Here is a 26,102-nt window from a genome sequence, read left to right as displayed (position 1 = left end):
CTAGCATTTTGAATTTTTGCAAATTGCATTTAAAAGTATATGATAAAAACAAAAACAACAACAAGAGAACAAAAAGAAAGGGACAATATGAGAACAGTGAAAAGACCAAAGTAAAATAAATGAAAAGTTAAACTCTTTACAACACTTAACACGAGCACCTTTAAGTACACTTTTTATATTTTTTACTGCTTGTATAAAGAACAAAAAAAATGCAGGCAAAAATAAAGGGAAAAAGCTAAGAGCAATACAAGAAAAAGAAAATTTCTTGTTCTCATTCTTTTGAAAAAAAAAAAGGAATTTTTCTCTTATTTTTTTATTTTGCTTTTAATGCGAATGAAAACTTCATTCTCCATTATATGACAAACAAGAAAAACAAAAACAAAATGAATAGAAAAATATCAGAGCATTTTGCATATATTATTTATTATTCTATTAAAAATAATAAGAATAAAAAAAAAATTCCCTAACAATAAAATGTTCAATTTTCAAAAATTCAATTCTTGTTCTCTTGTTTTTGTTTTTTGTTTGTCGTTTATTTTACAAACATTCAATTTAAATAAATAATTTGAATTTAATATTATTAACCTTTGTTTTCTATAAGATTTGGTGTGCATTTTTATCTTGGTATAAAATGGTTTTTCTAAACTTATAAATGCTGCTATTATTATAAATAAATTGCATATCAATTGTTGAAGATTGAACTAGGATGAGAACAATCACATAACGATAAAATTGCAAGAGAAATTGGAGAAAACATCTTTTGCTTACAGTTCTGTCGTAAGTATATGGGAAATTGCTTCAAAACATTCCTTTTCTTTTCCACACCTGCGCTGACGACTCTTACGCTATTAGACCCTGCACCTAAAATTAGTCTTACTCTATCTGTTCAGTTGCTATTTTTTTACTTTTTCAATAAGAGTCCGCTCTTATAAGAGTGGCTCCCAGAGAATATTAGATGTTAATGAAAATTTTGTAATATTCTCAAATTTCCTTTTACTTTTGACGTGCATATTATATCTATATGAGTAAGAGTAATTTAAAATACAATAACAACAAGCTTAAACGCAAATTGTTAAATTAATTTTAAATAAAAAATTGAATATTTTAACTTGCAATTTTTAAATATTTTAATGGATGTTATATCTTAGGATGTTTTATTTAACGAAATCTCGCGAGGATTAAATATTACTCGTATTATTAAAATTCATTTTTGTCTTATTCTTTTAATTCACTTGCCTTGAGAGCACAGAGCTTTCGCAAAGCATTTCCATAGAACTCGGTCAGGACGCATTCTTTACTAAATATTTCTGTCCGCATAATGTTGGTCGTGGCGATGTCTTTCTTTACTGTTCTCTGCCATGCATTTTTGGGTCGTCCAACTTTTTTTTTCCTACGGGTTCAATTTGGATATATGCCTTAAAATCTTTTCAGGCCTCCGTCGCAATGTATGTCCTATTCATCTCCATTTTCCTGTTCCTTATTACCTTTGCGATTGCTCTTGATTTTTTAAAATTCAAGAACCAGGAATATTACTTATTCGTCTGGGCCAGAATACTCGGTAGATAATTCTCTGGTTTCTATTTATGAATACCTGTATTTTATTTGTGTATTCATCTTTTTCTAGCCTCATTTCAAATCCATTCAAACAGGACCGATGTGTTAAATATTTTTAGTTTTGTATTTTTTGGATGAGTGTCATTAAAATTCATTGTAAACTATAAAATTTGGAAGGTCTTGGAACAGTTTGAATTTTTGATGTAGTCAATATTTTAATCTCAGACATACATGTACTCATTAAAACATTTTTACTTTCAATCATATTTATAAACTGAAAATATATTTATTCACATATTTCTCACTTAAAATTTATTACAATGTACACGATTAAAGAAAATTACATTAAAATTATTTTAAATGAACATTTTATATTTTTTCCGATTTATTCTAATTAAAAAAATTGTAGGTATATAAAAAAAAAAATTAAAACATGCATGATATACATAATACCATTAAAATTTTACAAGAAACAACAATTAATAATATTTTTTTTTATATTTAACTAATTAATAAACTAATCAATGCCTAAATGTTTCAATCAATAAGAAAAACAAGAAAAAATTCGATCACGCTTTTATATTCTAGCACATAGCATTTTTAGTGTACACTGTACATACTTGCCCGAAATAATACGAGTAAAATCAAAATACAGAAGCAATATAACGGCAATATCAAATCAATATTTTTAATTAAAGAGAAAGAGAGAAAAAAACGGAGTATAAAACGGGGTAATAAAAATCAACACTGTCAGTAGCTAAACACAATCTAAAATAAGTATGATATACGATATTCATATCCATATTTACATGTTATGTGTATATGTGTATAGTAGTATATTCTACAAAGTATGTATATTTTGTAAAATATTTGAGTATATGCCATTCTTATTAAATTGAAATCTTATATATCACTGATACTAACAAGATGCAAATCTAAATTTAATTGGCATGTTGTAAAGTAATCGAAATTAGTTATTTTATATTAGTTGCCTTCAAAATAAAATATTCAATTGATTTATTTTCATTAATAAAAAGTTTGAAACTAAATTCATTAAAATTAGTTAACACCAATCATTCTTAATCGTTTTAAATATTTGTAAAAATATTTGTATTTTTGTTTTTTGTAATTTTTAACATGTCACTATTTTTAAAATTTTAAATAAATTTATAAAAAATTGAAATAAAGATTTTATGATATGTAAGGAACGTGTTATGAATTTAATTTTAAATTTAGAATACAATTTGCAAATTGTTATTATTGTGGTTCTAAATACTTTTGGAGAAATTGTGAAAGTGAGTGAAATTCGAGAGAATAACTGAAAAAAAAATCTCATGTGGTGAGCACTTAATCGACTGTCGTGTATAACCTGATCCCGTGTATTGTCTAGTTAAGCAAAAAAGTTGCATAAGAATATGTAAATCCCTTTTAAATACTTCTTTTAAATTTTAAGCATAATACTAAGATTTCAGTCAATATAGCTAGCAAACTGAACTAAAATATTAAATTTCAACAAATTCTGTCCATTAGCTCCTTAGAAATAGAGAAAAATTTGAAATTGGCCCCAGTTCGGTTTCCGAGTTACCAAAAATTTTATAAATTCATTGTAAATTTCAAGGCAATCGGTTGATTTTTTTTTTTATATCCTTAAAAATTTATGTTAGGCCCAGTTGTTGACATCTAATTTCTTCCAAAAGTTATTTTCAGTTAATTTGTTATATTAATTTCTTCAAAATGACTAAAAATGTAAAACTGGCCCATAAAAAAGTCCATTTTAAGTCATATATTTTTCTCCTATGAAAAAATGTTTGAATACAATGAGAGAGAGAGAAATTACCACGTAACATATTTCTCTCAATTTTGTGCTGTCACATTTCTGTTATTGAATGTTTTTGATTATAATTAATTGCTTATCTTGGATAAATCTATAATTTATCATACTTACAATAAGATAGAACAATTTTATTTATTTAGAAATTTTAATTGATTTATTAAAAATTCTTTATACATTACAGACGTACATAAATATATATTTGCTGTCATGTCATTTTGCTACAAAATGTTACCAAAATGTTACAAAAATTTTTTTTCAAATTTAAATCTTCGTCTGCTATCGTCTGCTATCATAGTTTTGATCTTCTAGTGTTTCTTACTTTATTTTTTTATTATTATATTTTAATATGTTAATTAATTAGATAACAGAATTAATAATTTATTTATTCATTATCTTGTAGTTGTACAGAATAATTATTCATTTAAAAAATATTATTCTTTAAACTATACATACTATAAACACATACATATATTTAATTATTTTCCTTGAATGATTAACTGCTGACATATTCAAAATCAATAAAACGGCACCAATAAACAAAATACGATTAAGAAAAAAAAAAAATAATAGTAAACAGTAACCAACAGTTTGTATAAAAGCGCACGTTCAAATTAATCTCTGGTAATCTATCACATTCAATATATTATACCGGTTAAAATGAAAGAGAGGTGAACAAGAAAAGAGAAACAAAAAAAAAGAAAGAAGGAACATTATAAAATTTATTTAACACTGTTAAAAACTTTACCGCCGACCGTATCATCCAACTATCAAATCTATATAACCATAATATTATACGAAAATTTATAACTATAACACGCTATTCTAGTAATCGAATTTTTATGTGGACCTTTTTATAATCGGTAAATATGAATGTTTGATGGGTATTATAAATTTGCTATGACGCTTGTAACGCTATAAAATGCAGGTGTAAATTATAGATGTGTATGCGTGTTTGCGATCAGCGACGAAGTCGAAAGTGGCTTTGCTATGGCATATTAATTATAGTCATTGTGGTACAAATATCTTTTATTAGGAACCGATCGAAGCTGTGATCCTAAAAATAATTTAAACATTATAGAAGAGCATGAAGTAATCTAAGAAGCATATTTGTCGGACACTTTTTTTTTCCCCAATTCGCCCCTAGGACTGGTGCATGATATCGTACACAGACATGCCTAAGTTTTGGGCATAATTGGGTTTTTAAATATGTAACTTGCCTTCTTTATATTAAATATTTCAGGTTATTTATATTTATTGTTTTATTTTGCTGGTTTTTAATTATCGGATATAATGGCAATATTGTAAATTAGTTTATAATTAATTTTTCATTTTATATGTAATGGATATTCTGAACGGGATCCTTCGTTAAACACCATTGCTATTCAAAGCCATATCATAATAAATGTAGAGTATACATATTCAAAATTTTTAATAAACGAGTATTGTGATACGGTCTTATTGTGATTTTCTAAGATCGTAAAATACTGTTACTCATAAATTTTTATGATAATGTTGTCGTTGTGTTTAAAAATTCATTCAAATTACAGCGAAAAATTTGTATTGTGACTACCATTAAGAACAAAATGTTAACAGAAGAAAAAAAATAATTTCTAGAAACATTCGTACTGATATCTCATAGTTGGTACGACCAAATATATTGTTTTCTTAAATTACCATGGTTGTGTGTGTGTTTTTTTTTTGTGTTCGCGATAATGTCGTTTACTTGCTTACTTTACTTACTGATATTTTGTTTTTCAGTTATTTGTTAAACTTTCCTGATAACTTTTGTATTATATGTAAAAAAAATAAAATCAACTCTTTATGTGTGTTTTATGGGACTTTTAAATAGAACTGGAGGCGAAATTTTAATTCATCATATTGAAAATTAACTGTAGATTTTCCACTTACAATACTGCATTTTTTTTTTCAACTTTTTATATAAATTTACAATAGTATTCAATCTATATTGGCTTGATTAGGTTTTATATTGATTTGGAAACAAAAAATAGAAAACAAATATTGAAAAACAACGCTCTAACAGCAAAAATATTTTGCATATTGACTTTGGCGCAAAATTAATTTTTTTACTTTTTTAACTTTAATTTTTTTTTTTTTTTATTTTTACCTTTCAGCGTTAAAATATAATTTGCAAGAAATCGCTATTTAGTAGCATTTAATCACTAGTTTTTTTTTTTTTTAAAAAAAAAGGAGCGAAAAACCTATACTGCTTCATTATGTTGTGAATTGCTTTGTCGCTTGTTTATGTAGGTAAACATAAGAAAATCAACTAACAAAAAAAAAAAAAGTTTTTAAATTAAATTTAAAATTTATGGGATGAGTTTTCGAACTGAACAAGATCATTTACCTAGATAAAATATGCCGTTCGAATCCACAAAATAAAATAAAGAAAATAGAAAAACACAAAAATACCGCCAACTAAATGGTAATTGAATAACTAACTGCATTTTATATACCATTTTAATAGTTTTATATGAAATTTAATTTGAATTTGGATCAATTTTGTTGTATTAAGGTATTATGGGTAGATATATACAGTTAAATATTCAAATATTGGGCACAAAATATGAAATTTTTGTTTGATTCCGAAATTGTTTTTGAGTACTGTTAAGAACAGTAATGCCACGGCCGGCCCTATACCACAAACAGCATTATTCCCAAATATGTGAAATATTTAATATAAATAAATCAATACCATCAGCTGACCTTTCCAAAAATAATACAGAAACGTAAAATTGCGAAAATTTTTAAAGGCAATTTGATATATCTATTTCTCGAAATCAAGTTTGATTGTTTATTACTCGTATGAATGTAATAGCTCGAACAATATGTACGTAGTGTAATGCTATTGAAGCCACATTTCTTATGGATCAATAATCTGGAAAGATAACTTCATTGATCAAACAAAATATAACTTCATTGATCATAGTGCATGAATTCATTTTTGAATAAACAATTTTCACAATTATTGCCAACGTAAAGCGTATAAAATGTTGCGTTTTTATGAAATGCCTTGCGTGTTAAGTTGTGCTCCGCTCTAAGGCAATGTAAACAAATTATTTTTAAAAATTTGTTTATCAATGTCTGTGTAATTGTGTATTCCAATTTGAATTGAATAGATTTTAATAAATATTTTATATTTAAGCCTATTTTGGCCATATGAAGCATTCGTTTAGGGATTTTTAATATTAGTCGGAAAATACAGATCAGAATTTATTTTCGAAATATTTTGATTTACTCTGTTTATCTAAATTTTTAGTTATTCGTTTGACTTCTCAAAAAATTTTACCACTGTATTTACCTATACATTTGTGTGTATATAAAAATTTTAAAATAAATGCTTTTATTGATAATTAAATTATAAATAATGAATACATATGTTTGTGCAGAATTGTTAAACTATATGCACATTGTAATATTGAGTATAAGTTCAATTAAATGAACAAGCAAAAAACTGCTTTAACTTATTGAGGAAAAACCAAAAAAAAAACATATATCGAAAATTATTTAAAGTTGTTCGAATTTTTCAAAGAAAAAAAAGAGTAAATCAAATAAAATTCGGTTCATAAAATAAGGACCTTGAAGCCATAATGTTATAAAAATAAAAATGAAAATGTGTTTTTGTTTTTTAACTGCAGCAGCAGCAGCAGCAGGAGCTGAAAACTAACAACCTCATGTATGTAGATAGATTTTTAGTTTTTTCATTTAATTATTTTTTTTATTATTGTAGTTCTATGTTTTGTGTAACATTCTAATCGGCAACAAAAAAAAAGGTATTGTTCTAGCTGTGATTTTTCCTTCGGTGCTATAAGGCGAGGAAAACCTTCTCATAGTAGCTGTAATAGTTTTCGAATACAAAAAAAAAGTAGTTGAAAAAATTGCAATAGAATTACTGACATAGAAAAAAACCAAAAAGAGTAAAACAACAATGTAAACAAGAAGAAAAAAAAATTTAACCATTTATTCAATGAAAATTTGCCTTACAAGTTTTCTTGTACAAAAATTATTTTGATTAGTTTCCTTTAATCTTTCAAATAGTGTAAAGGGTGCAAAAAAAATAAAAGCAGCAGCATTTTCCTTTGATATTATTGCGTTCCTAATAGAATTTTTTCTCTTCTTATTCAAAATTTTATAGGTACAGGAAATTTTAATGTACACAATTAAAAACCAAAAAAAAAGCGACCATGTAAACTGTTGAAACCATTCATTTAATCTGCCAACTCTCTCAAGATAGATAAAAAATTACTGATAAGATTCAAAATCACAATAAAAGAAAAAAAATTGAGCAAATAAAAAAAAAATTGTTTTCTTTTTTTTATTTTGAATTTTTAATTGTAAAAAGATTGGATAGAAAAAAAAAATGTGAATTTTTTTTTTCTATGAGCGTTTTTGTTTGCGTTTCTAATATCACATTTTGTCTTGTAAAATTTTTAACTTACCGAAATCATTTTATAAAAATGTTGTTGCTCCGCTAAAACCGTTCCCTCCCGCTGTCTTGCAAACAGAAATAAAGAGAATTATTTTAGCGCATGCATGCCTGCGAAAAAAAAAAAATTGGAGAAAAAAAAATTCTGTATACTTTCCATTATTGCAAGTTGCATGTTCGCCACTGAATACGCCTTACTCAAATTTTGTTTTTTTTTGGTTGAGAACAATTAGATCATATTCACAATATTCACATACATATGTTTGTATAAACACACTACAGGAAAAATACTTAGAAAAAAAAGAGAAACAAAAAAAAAAACAAAAAGAGAAATTTGAGCGTAAATTCTCAATGTTTTTTGTTTTGTTGTTTTTGTAAACAGTTAAGATAAGAGTGAGATTAATTGAATTGATTATTGTGTTTTATTGAAAATTGTTTAATTAGTTTACATTATTACAGTGTATGCAATATACATATATGTATATATATATACAGAAAGGTACATGAGTAAAATTTTTTCTAAAAAATATGTTATTACCTTAAAAAAAATTTAAAAGAGAGTCGAAACTCAGAACAATTTTACACTAGTAAAGTAATTAGAAGAAAAAGATCAGAGGCTTATAATCTACTGCAAAAGAATTTTTTAATTTTCTGAAAAAAAAATTCTATTATTGACTTCTATGATTAACGGATCTAAAAATCAAGTTTGATTCTTGGACGCAATTAATGTGAATGTAAATTTGACCGCCAATAAATGCTTATGGGACAACAGATTATGCGTATATGATGTATTTTTAAAAATGCAGTCGAAATACTTTTAGAATATGGAACTGTTAGCTCCATATTTAAGGTTTACATAAAATTTTGGATGTTTTACATTTTTAAGCTTAGCAATTGCATTTTCAAAAATACCTCTATTTGAAACTAGCTAGGTGCAAATTAGTAACTAACTAGGTATACGGAAATTTATATATAGGTCTGCAAATCAAATCAATAGTTTTGAGATTTTCAAGAGACTGGCTAAAATTAAATTTTCTTAAATAAAATTTTTTTTCTAATTTTTAATATTTAATATCTAAATATTTAATATTTGAAATTCAATTGGAATATATTTTAATTAGAAATTTCGTTGTAACTTTTAATTACACTTTTACTATTGAAGCAAAAAATTTGCAGTTAGTGGGTGTACTTACTTACCCTATATACAAGTAGAATTTTTTGTACTCTATAAATTTAATTAAAAAAACAAATAGCATGCGATTTTTCTTTATGTTTTTTCAATGGAAAATTTCTTTTTGGTTCACTGCATGCATTCTAGTTAAATTTCACCACAATTTTATGGAACGATATATGAATGTATTTGTAAATATGTACGTGTGCCTGTAAGTAATATTGTTTATTGTTGAAAATTTTACCTTTCTTTCCTTATAACTTCATGTGTATGTTATATTTTATCCCTTGTAACGATAATGAAAAATTTTTTTTTTTATGTTTTATTATAATTGCATACACTTATAAATGTGTAGGTATATTTAAACCCATAATTTAAAATCTTGAAGAAGATTGAGTTCAAAGATTAATTTAAGATCTAGATTAAATGTTATTGTGTATTATTAGTATAACACATTATTTCAATTATAAATTTTCTGTTATTCTTTTTTAACTATTATATCGTGTATAGATTTCACGATTTTTAACAAAATATTATAGAATAAAGTTTTGGTTTTTTATATTTTGATAAGAAGATGAACATTGAAAAAAGTTTACGTGTTGAATTTTAAAGAAAAATTTTATAGATAATAGAATTCCTGCATTTGACTGGGAAAATATAACAAAGTATGAAAATTTTTTATACTTCTAGGAAACTTTTAGAAATTATGCAGAATTTGGAAAAAGTTAGATTTTATTACATATTATTCTTGTTTTTGAACATAAGAGAGAGAGAGAGTGTTAGTGAGAATTTATGAGTGAAAATTTATGAGTTTAAAATCCGAACATATAATATTAATTTGTAAAAATATGAATGTGTAAAATTAATTGAGTGATTTTCAACTATATTTTAATGACTTACGAGGTTTTACGAAGTAATTTTCGCGAAGCGAGTCCGTGCAGTGAGTAAAAAAGAGAACTAAAATCTGTGGGAGTAAGATTATGACGTAATATAAGTACTGTGTCCTTTAAAATTTCTGACTATTAAAAATATGAATGAGCTGCAAAATTTTGAGATCCAGTTTATGAATTTACTAAATGAATGAAAAATATAGTTATCAATTAATGTTTAATTCTCTTCACAAAGAATTTTGATATTATGATGTACGAATTTGTCACCAATGGATGCAATACTTAGAATGTGAGTCTAGTGCAAACAACGGTACGTGAGGATCTCGTTCTGTCTTACGGATATTTAGCATTTACAAGGCCCAATAAAGGAAATATTTTGTTTCCGAAAAATTCGGTATGGTTCTTGTGCGGTCCTTCCTGGTCTAGATGTACTTTATGGTAATGACTTTCATCTAATCTAACATCAAAATGTTTCATCAAATAGTTTCTAATGCATCATCTATTAATATTTCTATGATATCATGGGATTGTAATGAATTATCGAAATATTTTTAATTGTATATTGTGCAATTCGGCTACTTAAAACTTGTTATTTCGTTAAAAAATTTAAAAAAAAAAAGTGATTTCAATAAAAAAATAATTGAATTGATCCCACAATATAATTAAATACTAAAAATCATCCATACTGGTTAATTATTTAAAAACCGAAGAAAAAAAATTGAATTTATATTGGTAATAAAAATATTTTATAAAATATTTTTTTGACATTATTATTTCATTATTCGCAGGACATTCAAACCAACAACAACAATAACACAAATAATAATTGAACATTTTAATGGAAATTATTGCAATCTTTATTGAATTTAATGACAAAAGAATATTTTTTTTGTAATAAAGTTTTTTGTGTGTACAATGGTACAAAAAAAAAAAAGTAATGTTGGAATGTTTGGTGCGATGGTACCGTGTACACCATGTTTTTTTTTATTCAGTTTTTCATTATGTTTTGTTGGTTTTTTTTTTCCTAAATTGATTGCAATTTTATTTTCTGTGCTGTTTTCAACATTTGAGTGTGTTTTCTTTGCGTTATTTAATAAATTGTGACATTTTTTAATGAAAAATGTTTTCATTTCATTTTAACTTCTGGTTTTGTGTGTTTGATTATTTGTGTATTCTATATACTGTCAATATTTTTACTGTTGTTATTTTAAAAAATATTTTATTACAATATTTTTTTTTTTTTTTTTTGTTTTAATTTATGTTGAATTTTTTTGTTTTTTTGTCTAAAAGCCGCCAACACTATAAAATATAATCTTATTATATCACGTATGGTTGAAGGAATGGTCGATGTCTGGTCAGAAAGTGTGAGATTATTATTTGTTTTGTGCAGTTTTTAGCGCATCATTAAATCAAGCAATTTAGGCGACTATTGCCGTGTTTTGTAGTTTGTATTTTTTTTTTGCTTGCGATCCACGATGTAACAAGAAATTTTAGTTTATATAATATTTGAGAAAGAACACTCAGAAAAATTTTGTTATTAGATATGAGTTTAAAAATTTCGTAAATTTATTTGAAATTTTGTAAAATATAATTGAAAAGAAAAAAAAAGCCGAGGCTATGGAGCTTGCGTCCGGGCTTCGGTAAACGATGGTGCTTTTGAGTATTTACGACCGGAAGCGCTATAAGGCAATCATAAGAATGCTACGGAATTATGTGTTGGTTTTAACGGGTTTCCTGACGGGATACAGCAAGCTTACAAAACATCTAAGCAAGCTGGGCCTGTAGACCAACGGGTCTTGAAGATACTGCAGTGAAACGGAAGAAATTCCGGTGCACATTCGCAGTGTGCGTGGGGCGTTGTTCCACAGAATCGGTTTGGGTACGTCCTGGCTGGTGGGCATGCCGTTGTAAGAAATCACTCCGGAAAAGTTGCTCGGATTCATCATTCTTCAGAAGTGTGAGGGGGTACTCTAGGCAAGACACTAGGCGCTCGTGCTGGGGGGCACAATAGATCTTTTAGGTCGCGGGGCATTATAACCCCATTCTGCAATCTACAATCGACAATATACAAAATATAATTGTGTTTGTTAGTAATTTTAGTGATAAAAAATTAATTGTATATACGTAACTGGAATAACGAGATTTTTAGAGTACAGTATTTTTTCAGATTGTTGATGAAGACAGAAAAAAATTGTTGTCCAAAGTTTTCAATAGTCTCAGTAAATTAGATCAAATTAGATTATAATTAAATCTAATATCAAGAATTTTTTCTAAGTGTAAATACAATATGTAATTGAGCAGCAGTAAAATTTTTAAGAATACGTCACAGAAAAAGTAAATATTGAAACAAAATTAAGGCTCATAAATTTTGTGAAAAATTTACGATTTTGAAAAAAAAAGTAGAATTTGTTTTCATTGTGTACTACGGTGTTGTTACAGAGGAGTGCCTCTGGGCATCATAAAAGATGATTCTTTGATGAGGTTTATACTGTTGTTGAAAGATTCACCTAATTTAAGAAATTCATTGTAAAACAGTCAGTTTTTTTTTTTCAAATATAATTGTTTTATGAAACATATAGTTTGAATAGAACAGTTTTCGACAAATTTCGATTTTGCATTAATTTAGTACCTTCTAATAGTTTACCTTAAATGCTTAGACTCCTTTTGCTCAAAATGAGAAATGAAAGAGGCGAGTTTGTAAATAGAATATTTATTTAATTATAGAGGTATAAAACTTAACCTATAAAATTTACACAAATCAAAATATTTGTCATTTAATTGTCATTATAATGATATAAGAACCATCTATCGGAGTGAATCTTTGTAAATGAATAATTTGCATTTGCAAATATTTTATAAAATAATAAAATTTTTAATAAAAACTTTTAATAAAGAAATTTTTTTATATTTTACCTGCTTGACGAATCTTCTTTCACCTGCAAAATTTAAATTATATTTCTTTTTATTTTAAAATTCGAGAAATATTTAATTTGTTGCTTAGTTTACTGTGTAGATGGCGGCATTATCGTTATTCTCAAGTGTAAAATGTCAAATAAAATAAGTCAAGTTTTTGTTAACTTTCATAAAATGGTAAGAATACACGAAAGCAGTATAAAAAAAAAATGCAAAATAAAACAAAACCTGAAAAAAAAAGAAAAATTCGTAATTACGATCGTGTCGCTTAATTAATCTCTTCTCATGTTCACAGAAGAGAAGAAGTGATTTGTTCTTGTTATCTCTTTTTACTTCACTTATTCTTATTCGTTTCATGTTTTCATTTTTATCATAATTTTCTTTTTTACTTGTCTAAAGTTTTTACAATAAACATAAATGCATACCTATATGTTTTGCTAACTGTTAAAAGGATAATAAACTTCATCAGGATATTTTATTCTTTCATATAATTTTTTTATGTTTCGCATATAAGATTCTTGCTTTAAAACTATAATAACTGGTGTTAAGTTTCGAGAAAAATGGAAAAAGCGTCTTCAGGATCTTTTATGAGGACGAAATGCATTTGCAATGTTATTAAATTAAATATAGTTAGTTGTATTTTAGTGCATGTGTTTGTAATCTTGGTGAATTTATTAAATTTAGTTCCTAAAATTTTATTAAAATTATTTTTTGAAAAGATTTTTTATTAAGTTTTATGAATGGGACTTTTACATGTACACAAAATTCAGTAGAGATAGCAAAGTAGATATGTACATGGTGTTTCCCCTATAGTAGGTACATTAACATACAATTTTTGTAGATCTTCAGTAGTAAGGAAAGAAACTATTACACAATATGTCTCAATCGCAGTTGGTTTAGGAAATGGGGCTTATAAAGCAAAATGTTTTTTTTCTTTTGGTTGACTATATTGAACGTGGGCTATAATTTTGACTACGTCAGATGTAATTGCTCTTTAAGATATGTGCTAAAGAGATGGGAAAATATAGGTTCTTTAACAAGTACACAATAAATCTGATAGCACTTCAATTCATCGTTTTAAAGAGTCAAGTAAACCGTAGAATGTAAAAAGAAAAGAAATGGCTTTCTTATAAAAGTTATTCGTTTTTACAAGAAACTATCTTGGAACTCCTAATGCATTGAACATTAAATGCAATTAATTAATTACAAAAAAAGCACGTAATTTCATACTTAATTTGTGCTTACATTACTGAAGTTTAATTTCATTTTATCTTGCACAAATATTTTAGTAATAATTTTAATGAACAAGATAAAAATAAAGTAAACAATAAATTAAGAAAAAGAAAAATTTTTCACTCTATAATTACTCTTACATAACTGTTACTTTTATATACACATTATGTATATGTATGTATTGAATATGCGTGTTGATCTATGTTATGTGTACCAATGTTAAAAATTGTAATAATTATGATAAATTTAGCCTTTAGCAGGAAGAAATGGTGTCAATTATATTTACTGAGTAATAAAATGTACATAATAAAACTTCGAAGTTTGTGAAATGTGCATAACAAATGACTTGTACATATACATGTTACAATTGAACGGTCGTACTCTTTGTGAAGGATCAAGGCTTGAACAATTAGAAAATAAATTATTCTCAAAAAATCGAAATTAGAAAATCAAATAAAAAAAAATTATATTTTGATGATAAGTGAAAAGAGGTAAAATAATCATGGAGAGTCAGCTACATTAAATGTCAACACCATGATATATAGTAGAAAATATACCGGTGGTAAAAGCGCGGCCATAATTATTAGTAAAAAATTTATACCAACTTTGCAAATCGGATTATCCAAGCTCATTTCTGTAGTCAACTCTGATGCATCACTTCGATACCGGAAAAACGAGGCGATGAGGAGATGAAAGACAGCATCTACAACAAACTCACAACTTTAAGATTTATAAATATGTGTTCAGCGAAAAAATACATGATAGTAACCCAATTCGAACATAAGAAAACTTAAAAATTTCTGAAGATTCCCCGAACATCAGTAAAATAAAAAGAACCAAAGCAGGACTCAAACGTTACATGGCCGCAGGGAGTAACAGCAGAGATTCTGCAGACGCAGTTATATGACGGTGTTGTTAGCAACACATTTATCACGAGCTTGGAGTGAAGAAAAGATTACGCAGTCATGAAAAAGGCAATACAGAATTGCCTTTTCATGAACAATGGAGACATTACACTACTAAATATAGTATACAAGGTATTGGTAACAATTATCCAGAATTGCCTATAAGAAAAATAAAAGATACAATACGTGAATAACATGCTCGGTTCCGTCTGCATCGGTTCGATCAAGCGAACACACTTCGAATAATAGTCGAACAGTCAATAGAGTAAAGAGCACCACTATACATGCTCTTCATTAACTTCAAGAAGGCTGTAGACATAATTGAGCGCAATGGAAAGCACTAAAAGACAGGCAAATTCCAGACAAAATAATCTGCATTATTCGAGCGCTGTGAGAAGCCGAGCTTACGGTAATGTGTAGATGAAATATAAGTGAGTCATTTACCAACCCAATCAGGAGTCAAGCAGTGTTGTCCACTTCCACCGCTACTTTTTGCAATTGTGGTAGACGACATATTACAAGTCGCCCGCTCACCTTCTGTCTCTCTCCTACAAGATCAACGACATGCAGACGGTCGCCCTAAGAACACTTCGCGCAGATCAGTTGTAAAGATAATGTTTAATAAATGTTTATTAAAATAATTAAACTTGTAATATATAGAGAGGAGCAACAGCAGAGCAAAATACTTGCTTTACAGAGAGGAGAAGAACAATATTAAAAGAGTGTAAAAAGTTTAGTTTATGTTCAACTTTTATTAATCACTATTAATCGTGAGAAAAGAGAATATATTACATATTATATAAATGCTATAGTGAGAACAGGAGCTGTAGTTATATAGCTATTATTATTTGTATACATTAGAATTAAATTCATTATAATAGAACTAGAATTAATTAGAATTATTCAATTATAATTTTATTGTTTCACACATTTTAAATACCCATATATACTTATTTAATTTTAATGACCTACTAATTTAAGTTTGAACTTAAAGAAGACTTTATTTTCTGTGACTCTGTATTTTTTGAAAATGTGTTCACCTGTAATCAATAATATTTTTGTAAAAGTGATCAGTGTATTAAATCTCGTTTTTCTAATAAATTTTTATTTTTATTTTTTTTTCTTGTTCTTTTCTATTGTTTCCGTATTATTTTTCAATCCCTTTTTCTTTTGTTGCTTTTTTTTTACTTTCTTTTTCGACATAAAAAAAAATTTTCCTTTGATTTTTTTTTTTGTTTTCATTTTTCTTTTTATAATAATAATGTTGAAGGCGTGCTTTGAATAGATAATGTAGGACAATTTTTATATGTGTTTGTTGTCTCTTTTTTATTTTGATTATACTTAAGTCCATAACGGAGAAAGGTTAGGTTAGATACAGAAATGCGGGAGGAGGAAAAAAGAAATGAAAAATTCTTTAAAGTTCAATAAGAAAAATCAAAAAAAAAAAAAAAAAAATCGAATAAAATATTTTTTGGAAAAGATTTTTTTTTTTTTATCAGTTCGCAAAAGTTCGTGCGTGAATTATTTTTTGATTCTTGAAAAAAATCAAATGAATTCAACAGGAAAACTGAAAAATATCAATTGAAGGAAGAAGACGTAAATCATTGAATATAGGTGAGAGAAAAAAGAGAAATGAATGTTGAGATTTTCACTTAATAGATAGTTGAACGAAATACTCAAACGTTAGTACTCAAAATCAAAATACATACTTATTTGAATTTCAGATTTTCTTTCTATGTTTGAGACTTGATAAATAAAATTAAAATTTAAACTTCAATATGATATTAAAAATTTGACAAAATAAAAAGCAAAAGTGAAGTTTGGTAGTGACTTTTAAATGAAAATTTTACATGTATGACTTTAAGTGGAAACTGCTTTAAAAATTTATTAAGAATATTTTAATTTTGGTAAAATGTCAAATGCACACTTAAATTATTTTACAATTTTAAAAAATGTAATATAAAGAACTATTTTGTCAACTGTTATACCAAATTTTTAGATCTAAAATAAGGGTTTAGGTGTGGTCAATGATTCTGTAGTGCGACACGCAGTGATTTTATCGAATTGTTAAAATTTACTTACAAACGTTTAAGAATCCCGTCGAAAAAACCTTAAAAATTCTAAACAAGTGCAGAGTTTTATTAAATTTATAAGATTATGTGCTGGATTCAACTTTTCAATTTTATATTTTTCCATGATTTCCGCTCTTAGAAATCAATTATTTTTGGACAAGTGCGAATTAAAAGGAATTTTCTTTTCAATACTCTTTTTTTTTTTAAAGAGCGACAATGAAATTGAATACGGGTTTGACAAGCAACAAAAAAAAAATTTAAATTATGCAAAAAATTTTTTTTATCTTTTCATTTTTCATATTCACAATGAATAAATTTTTTTCCCTCTCATTTAATTTTCACAATTGTTATTTATTGTTTTGTGAAAAGTCATTAAAATTGTCCATTATTTTTTTACAATTAAAGTGATTTCAATTATTTTACTTAATTTAATTAGTTTTTTCAATTTATAAATTTTTTTTTTTTTTGAAAATTGAGAATTAGAAATTATAGTTAAAATTAATGAAGAGGGAATGAACAATGTTCATAGTGCTTTAATTATAGCCGCCTGTATGATAGTTCAGGGATAGAAAACATTACATGAATATTAGAATTGAACTACTTAAAATGTTAAAATGGTTAAAAAAATTCTCAATAATAGCGATATATTCACAATAATTCACGACAAATAATAGTGATAGTATAGGTAGTATTTTATGAATATTTCATTTATTTAATTTAATTAAAATATAATTATTTTATTTAATATTATTTAATTAAAATAAATTATTAATATAATATTTTTTTTTGTTATTTTTATATTTGATATAGGCTTATGAATTATCAACGTTAACTGGTACACAAGTAATGTTATTAGTAGCATCAGAAACTGGTCATGTTTATACATTTGCAACACGTAAATTACAACCGATGATAACATCAGAAGCTGGTAAACAATTAATTCAAACATGTTTAAATTCACCGGATCCACCGCCAACTGGTGGTACCGGTGATCAACGTATGTCAGCAACTGGATTTGAAGAAACAGAATTAAGTTATAATATAGCAGATGAAGATTCAAAAGTAAGACAATTAATATATAGTCATGGTCATCATGGACATGCTCATTTAGGTCATCCACAAGCACCAAGCCATTATGGTTTAGAACAAAGTTTAATGCAATCACCATATTCAGGTGGACAGCCATCACCTTTATCACATGCACAAGCATATGCACCACATGGTGGTCATACGCATCATTCTCATGTACCACATGTGCCACATTCAATGGCACATCATACACAACGGTAGAGAGAATTTTGTTTTTTTTTTTTTTTTTTATTTTTTTTTTAACTATATGCGTGTGTGTCTAATATATACGTATATATTTTACATATATATTTTTATTCATTCTAAAATTATTTTTTTTTTATTTAAAAGAGAGTTTTTTTTTTTTGTAATATTATTTGTTTTGTTGTTTTTTAATAAATGAAATAAAAATATATATGTATATATGTAATTATATATAATAGGGTGTATAATTAAATTATTATTCAGGAATGAATAAAATCAATTGTAGAAACTTTTTAAAAAACGAAAAATGTTTTGCTGTTTTTTTGTTTTTTTTTTTTTAATATTTAAAATATTTAGAAAAATTATTTCTCTACTTATTTGATTAGTTGATTTTTGTACATTCTTGAATGAGTCCAAAATATATACAATTTTTTAAGGCTGTCCAGTTTTAAATACGATTTTATATAAAATATAAAAAACAATTGAGTAAAATAGAAAAATAAATAAAAAATTGAATACGATTCGCATATATACGACAAATTAATTAGAAGAATTATTTTTTATAATAATTATAAATTTAATTTAATTAACAATAGTTTTAATATGAAGAATTTTCTTTTTTTATAAATAAATAAATGAGAATAATATAATTAAATAATATTTAATTCTAGTTATACAATAAATATGAATTAAATTTGCAAAAATATAAAAATATAAATTTAAAAAAAAAATTCTTTTATATTTAATATAATGGCCTAAAAAAACTTGTGGATGACATTCCTTTTTTCATATTCTTCAATTCAATTAAAATAAAAAAAAAAATATATTTTCGCTTTAACTAAATACAATATAAATAGTAAAATAAATTATTATTTTTTATTAAAAATAAATAAAATACATAAAATATAACACTATATAATTTTGAAGAGCTTTTAAAAGTCGTACAAATTAGTAATTAGTTTTTATATAAAATTATTGAAAGCAGGATGAAAAAAATGGCGTCACTTATTCATAATAATATTTAAAATAATTAATCATACTTAAAAACAAAAACGAAGTAAAATTGAATAAATAATTAAATAATAAAAATCTATTCTCCCATAAACAATAAATTAATAAATAATTAGGCTTATTCAAAGTATATCAAATCATTAAGTGATAATGATTCATATTTATCGTAAAAAATTCGATATTACATTATATTATAAACACAAACTAACTCATAAATATTGTAACGATTGCCCGGGCCTATCGAACTCTAAGAAATTTGTGCCTCCGCTGGAACTAGGGGGTGGACGAAAGCTGGTCATGCTTGGTCGTTCAGATTTAAGGCTATTGGTGAGGGTTTTCACTGGACACTGTCCCTCGATGGTCCATCCGAAAAGGATGGGCAGGGTGCGGAATGAAGTCTGCCGTTTATGCCTGTAAGAGGACGAAACCCTGAGTACTTATTGTGTGAGTGCAAGGCGGTTGTTTGCCTGGGACTGAGATGCTTCAAGGGAGGGGTCTTTGTAACCCCGGGGAGGATCTCACAATTTGATATGGCTGCTATACTGTAGCTTATCAGGGGGCTGGGTGGGATGCGGCTGCTATACTGCAGTTTGTCAACGTATGAAGGGCCTAAGGCTGGAAGGGGGAAACAATTCATATACGAATGATTCGCGTCTATTTAAGAATGTTTTTTTAAAATTACTAAATTAAAATTTTTTACTATTTCAGTGATTTAATATACTCAGAATAAGTTGCTATATTTTTCTTGGCCCATATACTTAAAACTAATAAATTTAACATAAAGTGAGATTGTGACATTTTCATTAAAAATTATAACATACGTCTATTTAACTAAATTATTACTAAACTAAAATACTTAATAATACTATTATTTAAGAGCTTTTAAACTATATAATTTTATTCTTAATAATTAATTAAAAAATTATATTTGTGCGCATGTGGCTTATTCTTTTTTTTTTTATTTAAATATTATAATAAATTTAATTAAACTATTTTAAACTAGTCAATTTATATATTGCTCTTTTATAATATATGATATAGTATTTTTATTAATTAAAAATAATATTTAAATAAAAAAAACAAAAGATAAATTTTAATATGTATTATGTGCCATTTTAGGAAAAAAGAGAAAAAAAAAATGCAGAGAGAGAGAATACGAGTATGTATTCGAAAATCAAAACGAATTATTAAAAATCAAAAATGAGAAATAACGCAAACTTATAATTTTAAATTCGAGAGATTATAATCAAAATTAGCATAGTATTCGTGCGTAATAATTCTTGTTATAATACTGTTACGTAACAGAGCTCTCTATATATTATAATATATACATTAATGCATTTTTATTAATAAATGAGTAATTATAATACATACCTACTTGCAAAAAATGTAAAAAAGACTGATTTTGCAGAATGTTTTCAATTAAAATAATAAAAGAAATTATTTTCGAAAAAATTTTATTATCTATACTGCGCATTAAATTAGCATACTGCGATGACATTTTTATATTATTTTTTTTTATATATTTTTTTTATTTATTTTAATAATGACTTCATTCTGTTAAATTTCTTATACATATATCGTTATATTATAAACTAAATGCACATATATACTTAAATATATATAATTATTTAATTTTATTTAAAAATAAATTTTTTAATTATAAATTAAACTTTTGAATACATTGAAAATTTAGAATTATAATATTTTATTTTGCGTTAAAATTGAGTAATTGAATTAAGCTTATCTTTTCTTATATAAAATTTTTTCAAGTATATTAATTAGTATTTCAGTTACTGAATATGTCAAGTTTCAGTTTTGCTCACCTTTATTTGCTCAGCAAAACTATTTTAAATACTAAATGTTTCGAATTAACGTTACATCTGTATATAAGCAGATCTCTCTGTGTTTTAATAAATTTTATTAAATTTTGATCAATATTTTATATTCAGATTAATTTTAAATGACCAATGGGTCAGATTATATCGCCATATAGTAAATGTTGCTTTTTCAGGTTTTCTATAAACATGGCCCAATTATCAGTAATATAATGAAATTGTTTTAAATAGCACAGTTAAATCAAGTGAACTGTTTTGCTTTTATAGAAAAATCAAAAATAATATATTGCATATCCATCACGAAAAGTTTTTGCAGTATTGCCATTATGAAAACTTAATGTTTTGCAGTATTTGCGTTTCAAAAACAATTTCATAAACGCAATACTGCAAAACATACGTTAAGCTGAAACAATAAAGTATATAATTATTATTTTTAATGTATTTTTATGTAATTTTTTTAATTTTAAATAAAAATGTACTTAAAAAACTCTGCACAAATAGACAATTATTAGAAAAAAAGTTAGAACTTTAAACAAAAAATAATTTATCTATATAAAATATCTTATACTATATTCTTTAATAATAGTTATATAACAATAAATTTAAAAAATATATATACAAAACACTTAACTTAGCTCTATTAATCAAATAATAACACAAAAAAAAAAAAAAGAAATAAAAACAAAACAATAATAATAAATACTCATAAAAACAAAAATAAAAAAAAAATAAAAAAATTGCAGTGAATTTCTTGTGCCATTAAAACTATTGACGCGTTTCTCGCGTATACAAACAATCTGATAGGTGGTTTGGATTGGGCGCGCAAATTTATATGTAATAAATGCTTACTTTGTTAAATTAATTATGCGTACTTTTTTTTCTTGTATAATAAATTATTTAATGTATTAAGTGTAATTAAAACTGAATGTATATAACAAAAAAACAATCATTAAAAAAAAATTTATTTTGAAATTTACTTTTTTTGGTTTTTCTTATTCTTTTGTTGCAAAAAGTAATTGGTGACATATGTTTTTTTTTTCCTGTGTCACAACATTAATAACGTTTAAATTTATGCCATGAAATGTCAATCAAATGAACAGAAATTTCCAAAATTATAATTAAAAAAAATAAGTGGCGCCTTAAAAGCAAATTTTAGGGGTGTAAACACAAATTTTCATTGTTAATTACTTTAATAAAAATATTTAATTGATTATACAAAAATCAAAAACTATCTCCGTTTGAATTCAATTCAATTACAAAATTTTGTAGGCTTTTTCATGTACTTGCATAGAAGATTACTTACTGTGGAAGGTTAACTTACAATTTTCAACTGATTGCTTAGTTGATTAAATTTTGACTTAAATTTACCTAAAGCTTATAATAAATATTAATGTGGGTAGTCTTGTCATTATTATGTCTAAAAATCTATTACCATAATAATCTGTTTTGCAGTAGTTTAACTTCATAAATTTGAAATATTTATTAAAAATTTTCGTTTGTTAATCATTTTAGTTTGTATAAGAAATTTTATAAGATTCGTATATACATGGCTTTCGAATAAGTCTCACAATTAATTGTTAATTTCCTAGTTTTTATCAAAAACTGCTCACTACAATCATCCTATTATAGTAATAAATGCCATCACTGTCTTCAAATTAAACATTAAAACGTCATGTTATTTACAAGACTTTTAATTTTTTCAAATTTTCGCATTAAATCGAAAGCATGAATGCAAAAAAAATTTCCCAAAAATATAATCAATATGGCAATATTGACAAAACAATATGACAATTTGTTAGTGACATATTAATTTCTGATTTAAAATGTGTCATCAATTTAAGTGTGAAAAAAGTAAATTTCGAATAATTTAATAAAATCAAATAATTTAATTCGAATAAATTTAAAAATATTCTTTAATTAAAATATCTTTTAATTCATAATTTTTTTTCTTAATTGAAGTGCAATATTTTTCTTTCAAAAACTGTAAATTATGACTTTTAAAAGCTATTAATTTTTTTTTTTGTAAATAAATTCATAATTAAATATTATATTAGAAAAATTATTAATATATATGTAGTGTATAAATTTAAATTAAACAAAGCGAAAGAGATTATACAAAATTTCATTTATAATTGAAAAAAGAAAAACGATACTCGAATTGAAAAAATTGGTACTTTTAGAAATGAGCGTGTTCATTGTTCAAATTTTTGTAAAATGTTGTGTGTGTATTTTGAATATATATATATATATTCTTATTTTATTAAGTGTTTCTTAATATTTAGAATACATTCATATTTTTATTATTTTTTTTTTTTTTATAAAATATTAATTACATTTCTTTTTAAAAACCAAAAAGGAAATCAAAATGATATTAAGAAAAGAGAGAGAAATCGCAAATATTTTGAATATTATTTCGTGAATTTTATTTGAATTTAATGTTTTTTATTATTGTGAATTTAATGTGTCTAAGAAATATTTTCTGATTGTAGGAATTTAAATATATATTTTTGACAATTAATTGACAATTACATTTCTTTGAAAAGGCAAAAAAAAAATTTTCGACAGTAAATGAATTCAATTTGGCCGGCGATATATGGGTGCGTAAGATTTTCTTAAAGAGCTTTCAAAATTTATACTTGTGAGGTAAGGGTTTTTTCTGAAAATACAATTCTTAAAGTTAGAACTGCAAAGCTTTAAAAACGGTACATTTAATTTGTACATTGAAACTTTTAAAACTTCGCAGTTCTAACATTAAGAACTCCATTTTCAAAAATACCATAACGCTGCATGTTTTGCATTGTATTCAACTGTCAAAGAATTAAAATATGCTCTTCATATCATGTTCGAAACATGATTCCTCGAATTGGCATGCAAAATTCTAAAGCCAAGAATTTTAATTTTTTTTTTTTAATATCATTTTGCATTTTTTTTGAAGAGAAATGTTTGCTTTATAAAAGAAACAAAACATATGCTATTTTTATTTTGGCATGGCTTTTTAAATTTTTCTATATATTTTGCAAATCATTAGCATATTGCATTTTTATTATCCATATACTCATGTAATATATATATATATATATATGTATATATTGTATATATATACATATATTTATATTTATATATATATATATATATTTATATATATATATAATATATATTTGTATATATATATATATATATATATATATATAATATATACATTTGTATATATATATATATATATATATATATATATATATATATATATATATATATATTATATATATAATTTATATATATATATACATATATATATAAATTATATATATGTAATTTATATATATATATAAAAAATATAATATATATATATATATATATATAATTATATATATGTACAAGCAAGGTACATACAATTGTGAACTATTTATCTTTTTTCTATAGTTACCGTTATGTTGAAATTTTTTATATTTTATATTCTATTTTGTTTTCTGTAATTTTTTTTATTTTATTTAATTTTTAAATTTTTTTATTCATTACTTTGTTTTTGGTATTTTATTTTATTTTAATTTTTTTTTTTTGAAATTAAATTGTTGAATGTTCGATTTTACAAAATATTAAAAATATTGATATATTAAGTAATACGAGTACAGTAATATAAAAACTTGAATATATATAATATATATACGTAGTTATATATATAAATTTTAAATGTGGTTTTCTGTAAAACAGAAACATTAATAACAAAAAAAATGAAACAAAGTTGAATTTAGAGTGTAGCATAATTAATTTTTTTTTTTTTTAAGTAAAAAAGCAATATTTTTTATATTAATAATTGAAAAAAATAAAAAAATGTTATATATATAGAAATGTTGTTGATTCGAATAAATTTCTTATTTTTTTTTTTTGTAGTTTTATATTTATTTTCATTATACATGTATAATTATTAAATTAATGACTAAAAAAACAAACAAAAACATAAGAAAAAAAAAATAATTTTTAATATTTAAGTTTAATTTTATTATGTTAAATTAAATCATATTTAGTTTTTAAGTAACGAGCTGAAAGAATGGATCTTCAAAATAACACAAAACAAAAACAAAGGTAGGACAATTCTTTGAAGTTTTTAAATTAATTTAAATTAAATATGGAAATTTAATTAATATTAAAAGAAGATAAAAAAAAAATGAAAAAAAAAAATAAAACAAAAAATAAACAAAATAAATAAATTTATATAAAAAAAATATAATTAATTAAAATAATTATGAAATATATAAAGAAAAAAAGAAATAGCAAAATTTTTTTTTAAATTATTCTAGAGCAAAATACAAAATTTTTAATTAAAAAAATTTTAATGGCGAATTTTTGACAATAGTGAATAATAATTTACACAATTGAAGAGCAACAATATAATTAATATTTTTAATGTATTATTAAAATCTCTTATACACGACTCTTGAGAAATTATTTCGTATAGTAAAATACTGAGTGGAATAATGCATAACATGTTTTTATTTGAGAGTGAGATTATTTTTGCTTTAAGGTGAGAACAGTGATAAATTTTTTTTTGTTGTAAAATTTACAATCAACTCTAAATTATATACATAATAGCAATTTTAAAATGAGAGAGATTAAAATACTGCCTCTATATTAATTACAAAAATTTGTATATTGAATTAAGGAGATTTTATTTTTTGCAAATTATGAATCTAGCTTATAACTTGAATTAATTTGGCTAAAATTTGAACTGTGATTAGTCTTGATATTTAGTTTGCTTGTTTAATTTTGATATTGTAATCAAAATTAGTCTTTGTAATTAAATGAAATGTTATTTTTATTGTGAAATGAGTATACAATTCGAGAATTGTAATTTTTTTTTTTACTTTAAATATTTTCGATTTTTTAACTCGTAATATAAGTTTTGTTATATCGTTAGAGTGGTTTTGTTGTGTCCTTAAGGGGGTTTTGTTGTATCATTAGGGGGGTTTT

General features: G+C 24.5%; 1 protein-coding gene across 5 annotated transcripts in view; it reads left to right on the top strand.

The window, feature by feature from the left end:
• The window catches only part of LOC129614207 (serum response factor homolog), a 107,595-nt gene extending 89,289 nt beyond the window's left edge, over positions 1-18,306 (top strand). For all 5 annotated transcript variants that reach the window (XM_055528655.1, XM_055528654.1, XM_055528656.1 and 2 more), the window contains exon 3: positions 17,827-18,306. In XM_055528655.1, the coding sequence (XP_055384630.1) occupies positions 17,827-18,306 (480 nt within the window). The remainder of the gene's footprint in view (positions 1-17,826) is intronic.
• Positions 18,307-26,102: the final 7,796 nt, after the last annotated feature.

The sequence above is a fragment of the Condylostylus longicornis genome, unplaced genomic scaffold (assembly GCF_029603195.1).
Source record: "Condylostylus longicornis isolate FDR11 unplaced genomic scaffold, ASM2960319v2 ptg000106l, whole genome shotgun sequence".
Taxonomy (NCBI): domain Eukaryota; kingdom Metazoa; phylum Arthropoda; class Insecta; order Diptera; family Dolichopodidae; genus Condylostylus; species Condylostylus longicornis.
This window is presented reverse-complemented; position numbering and strand designations above follow the sequence as displayed.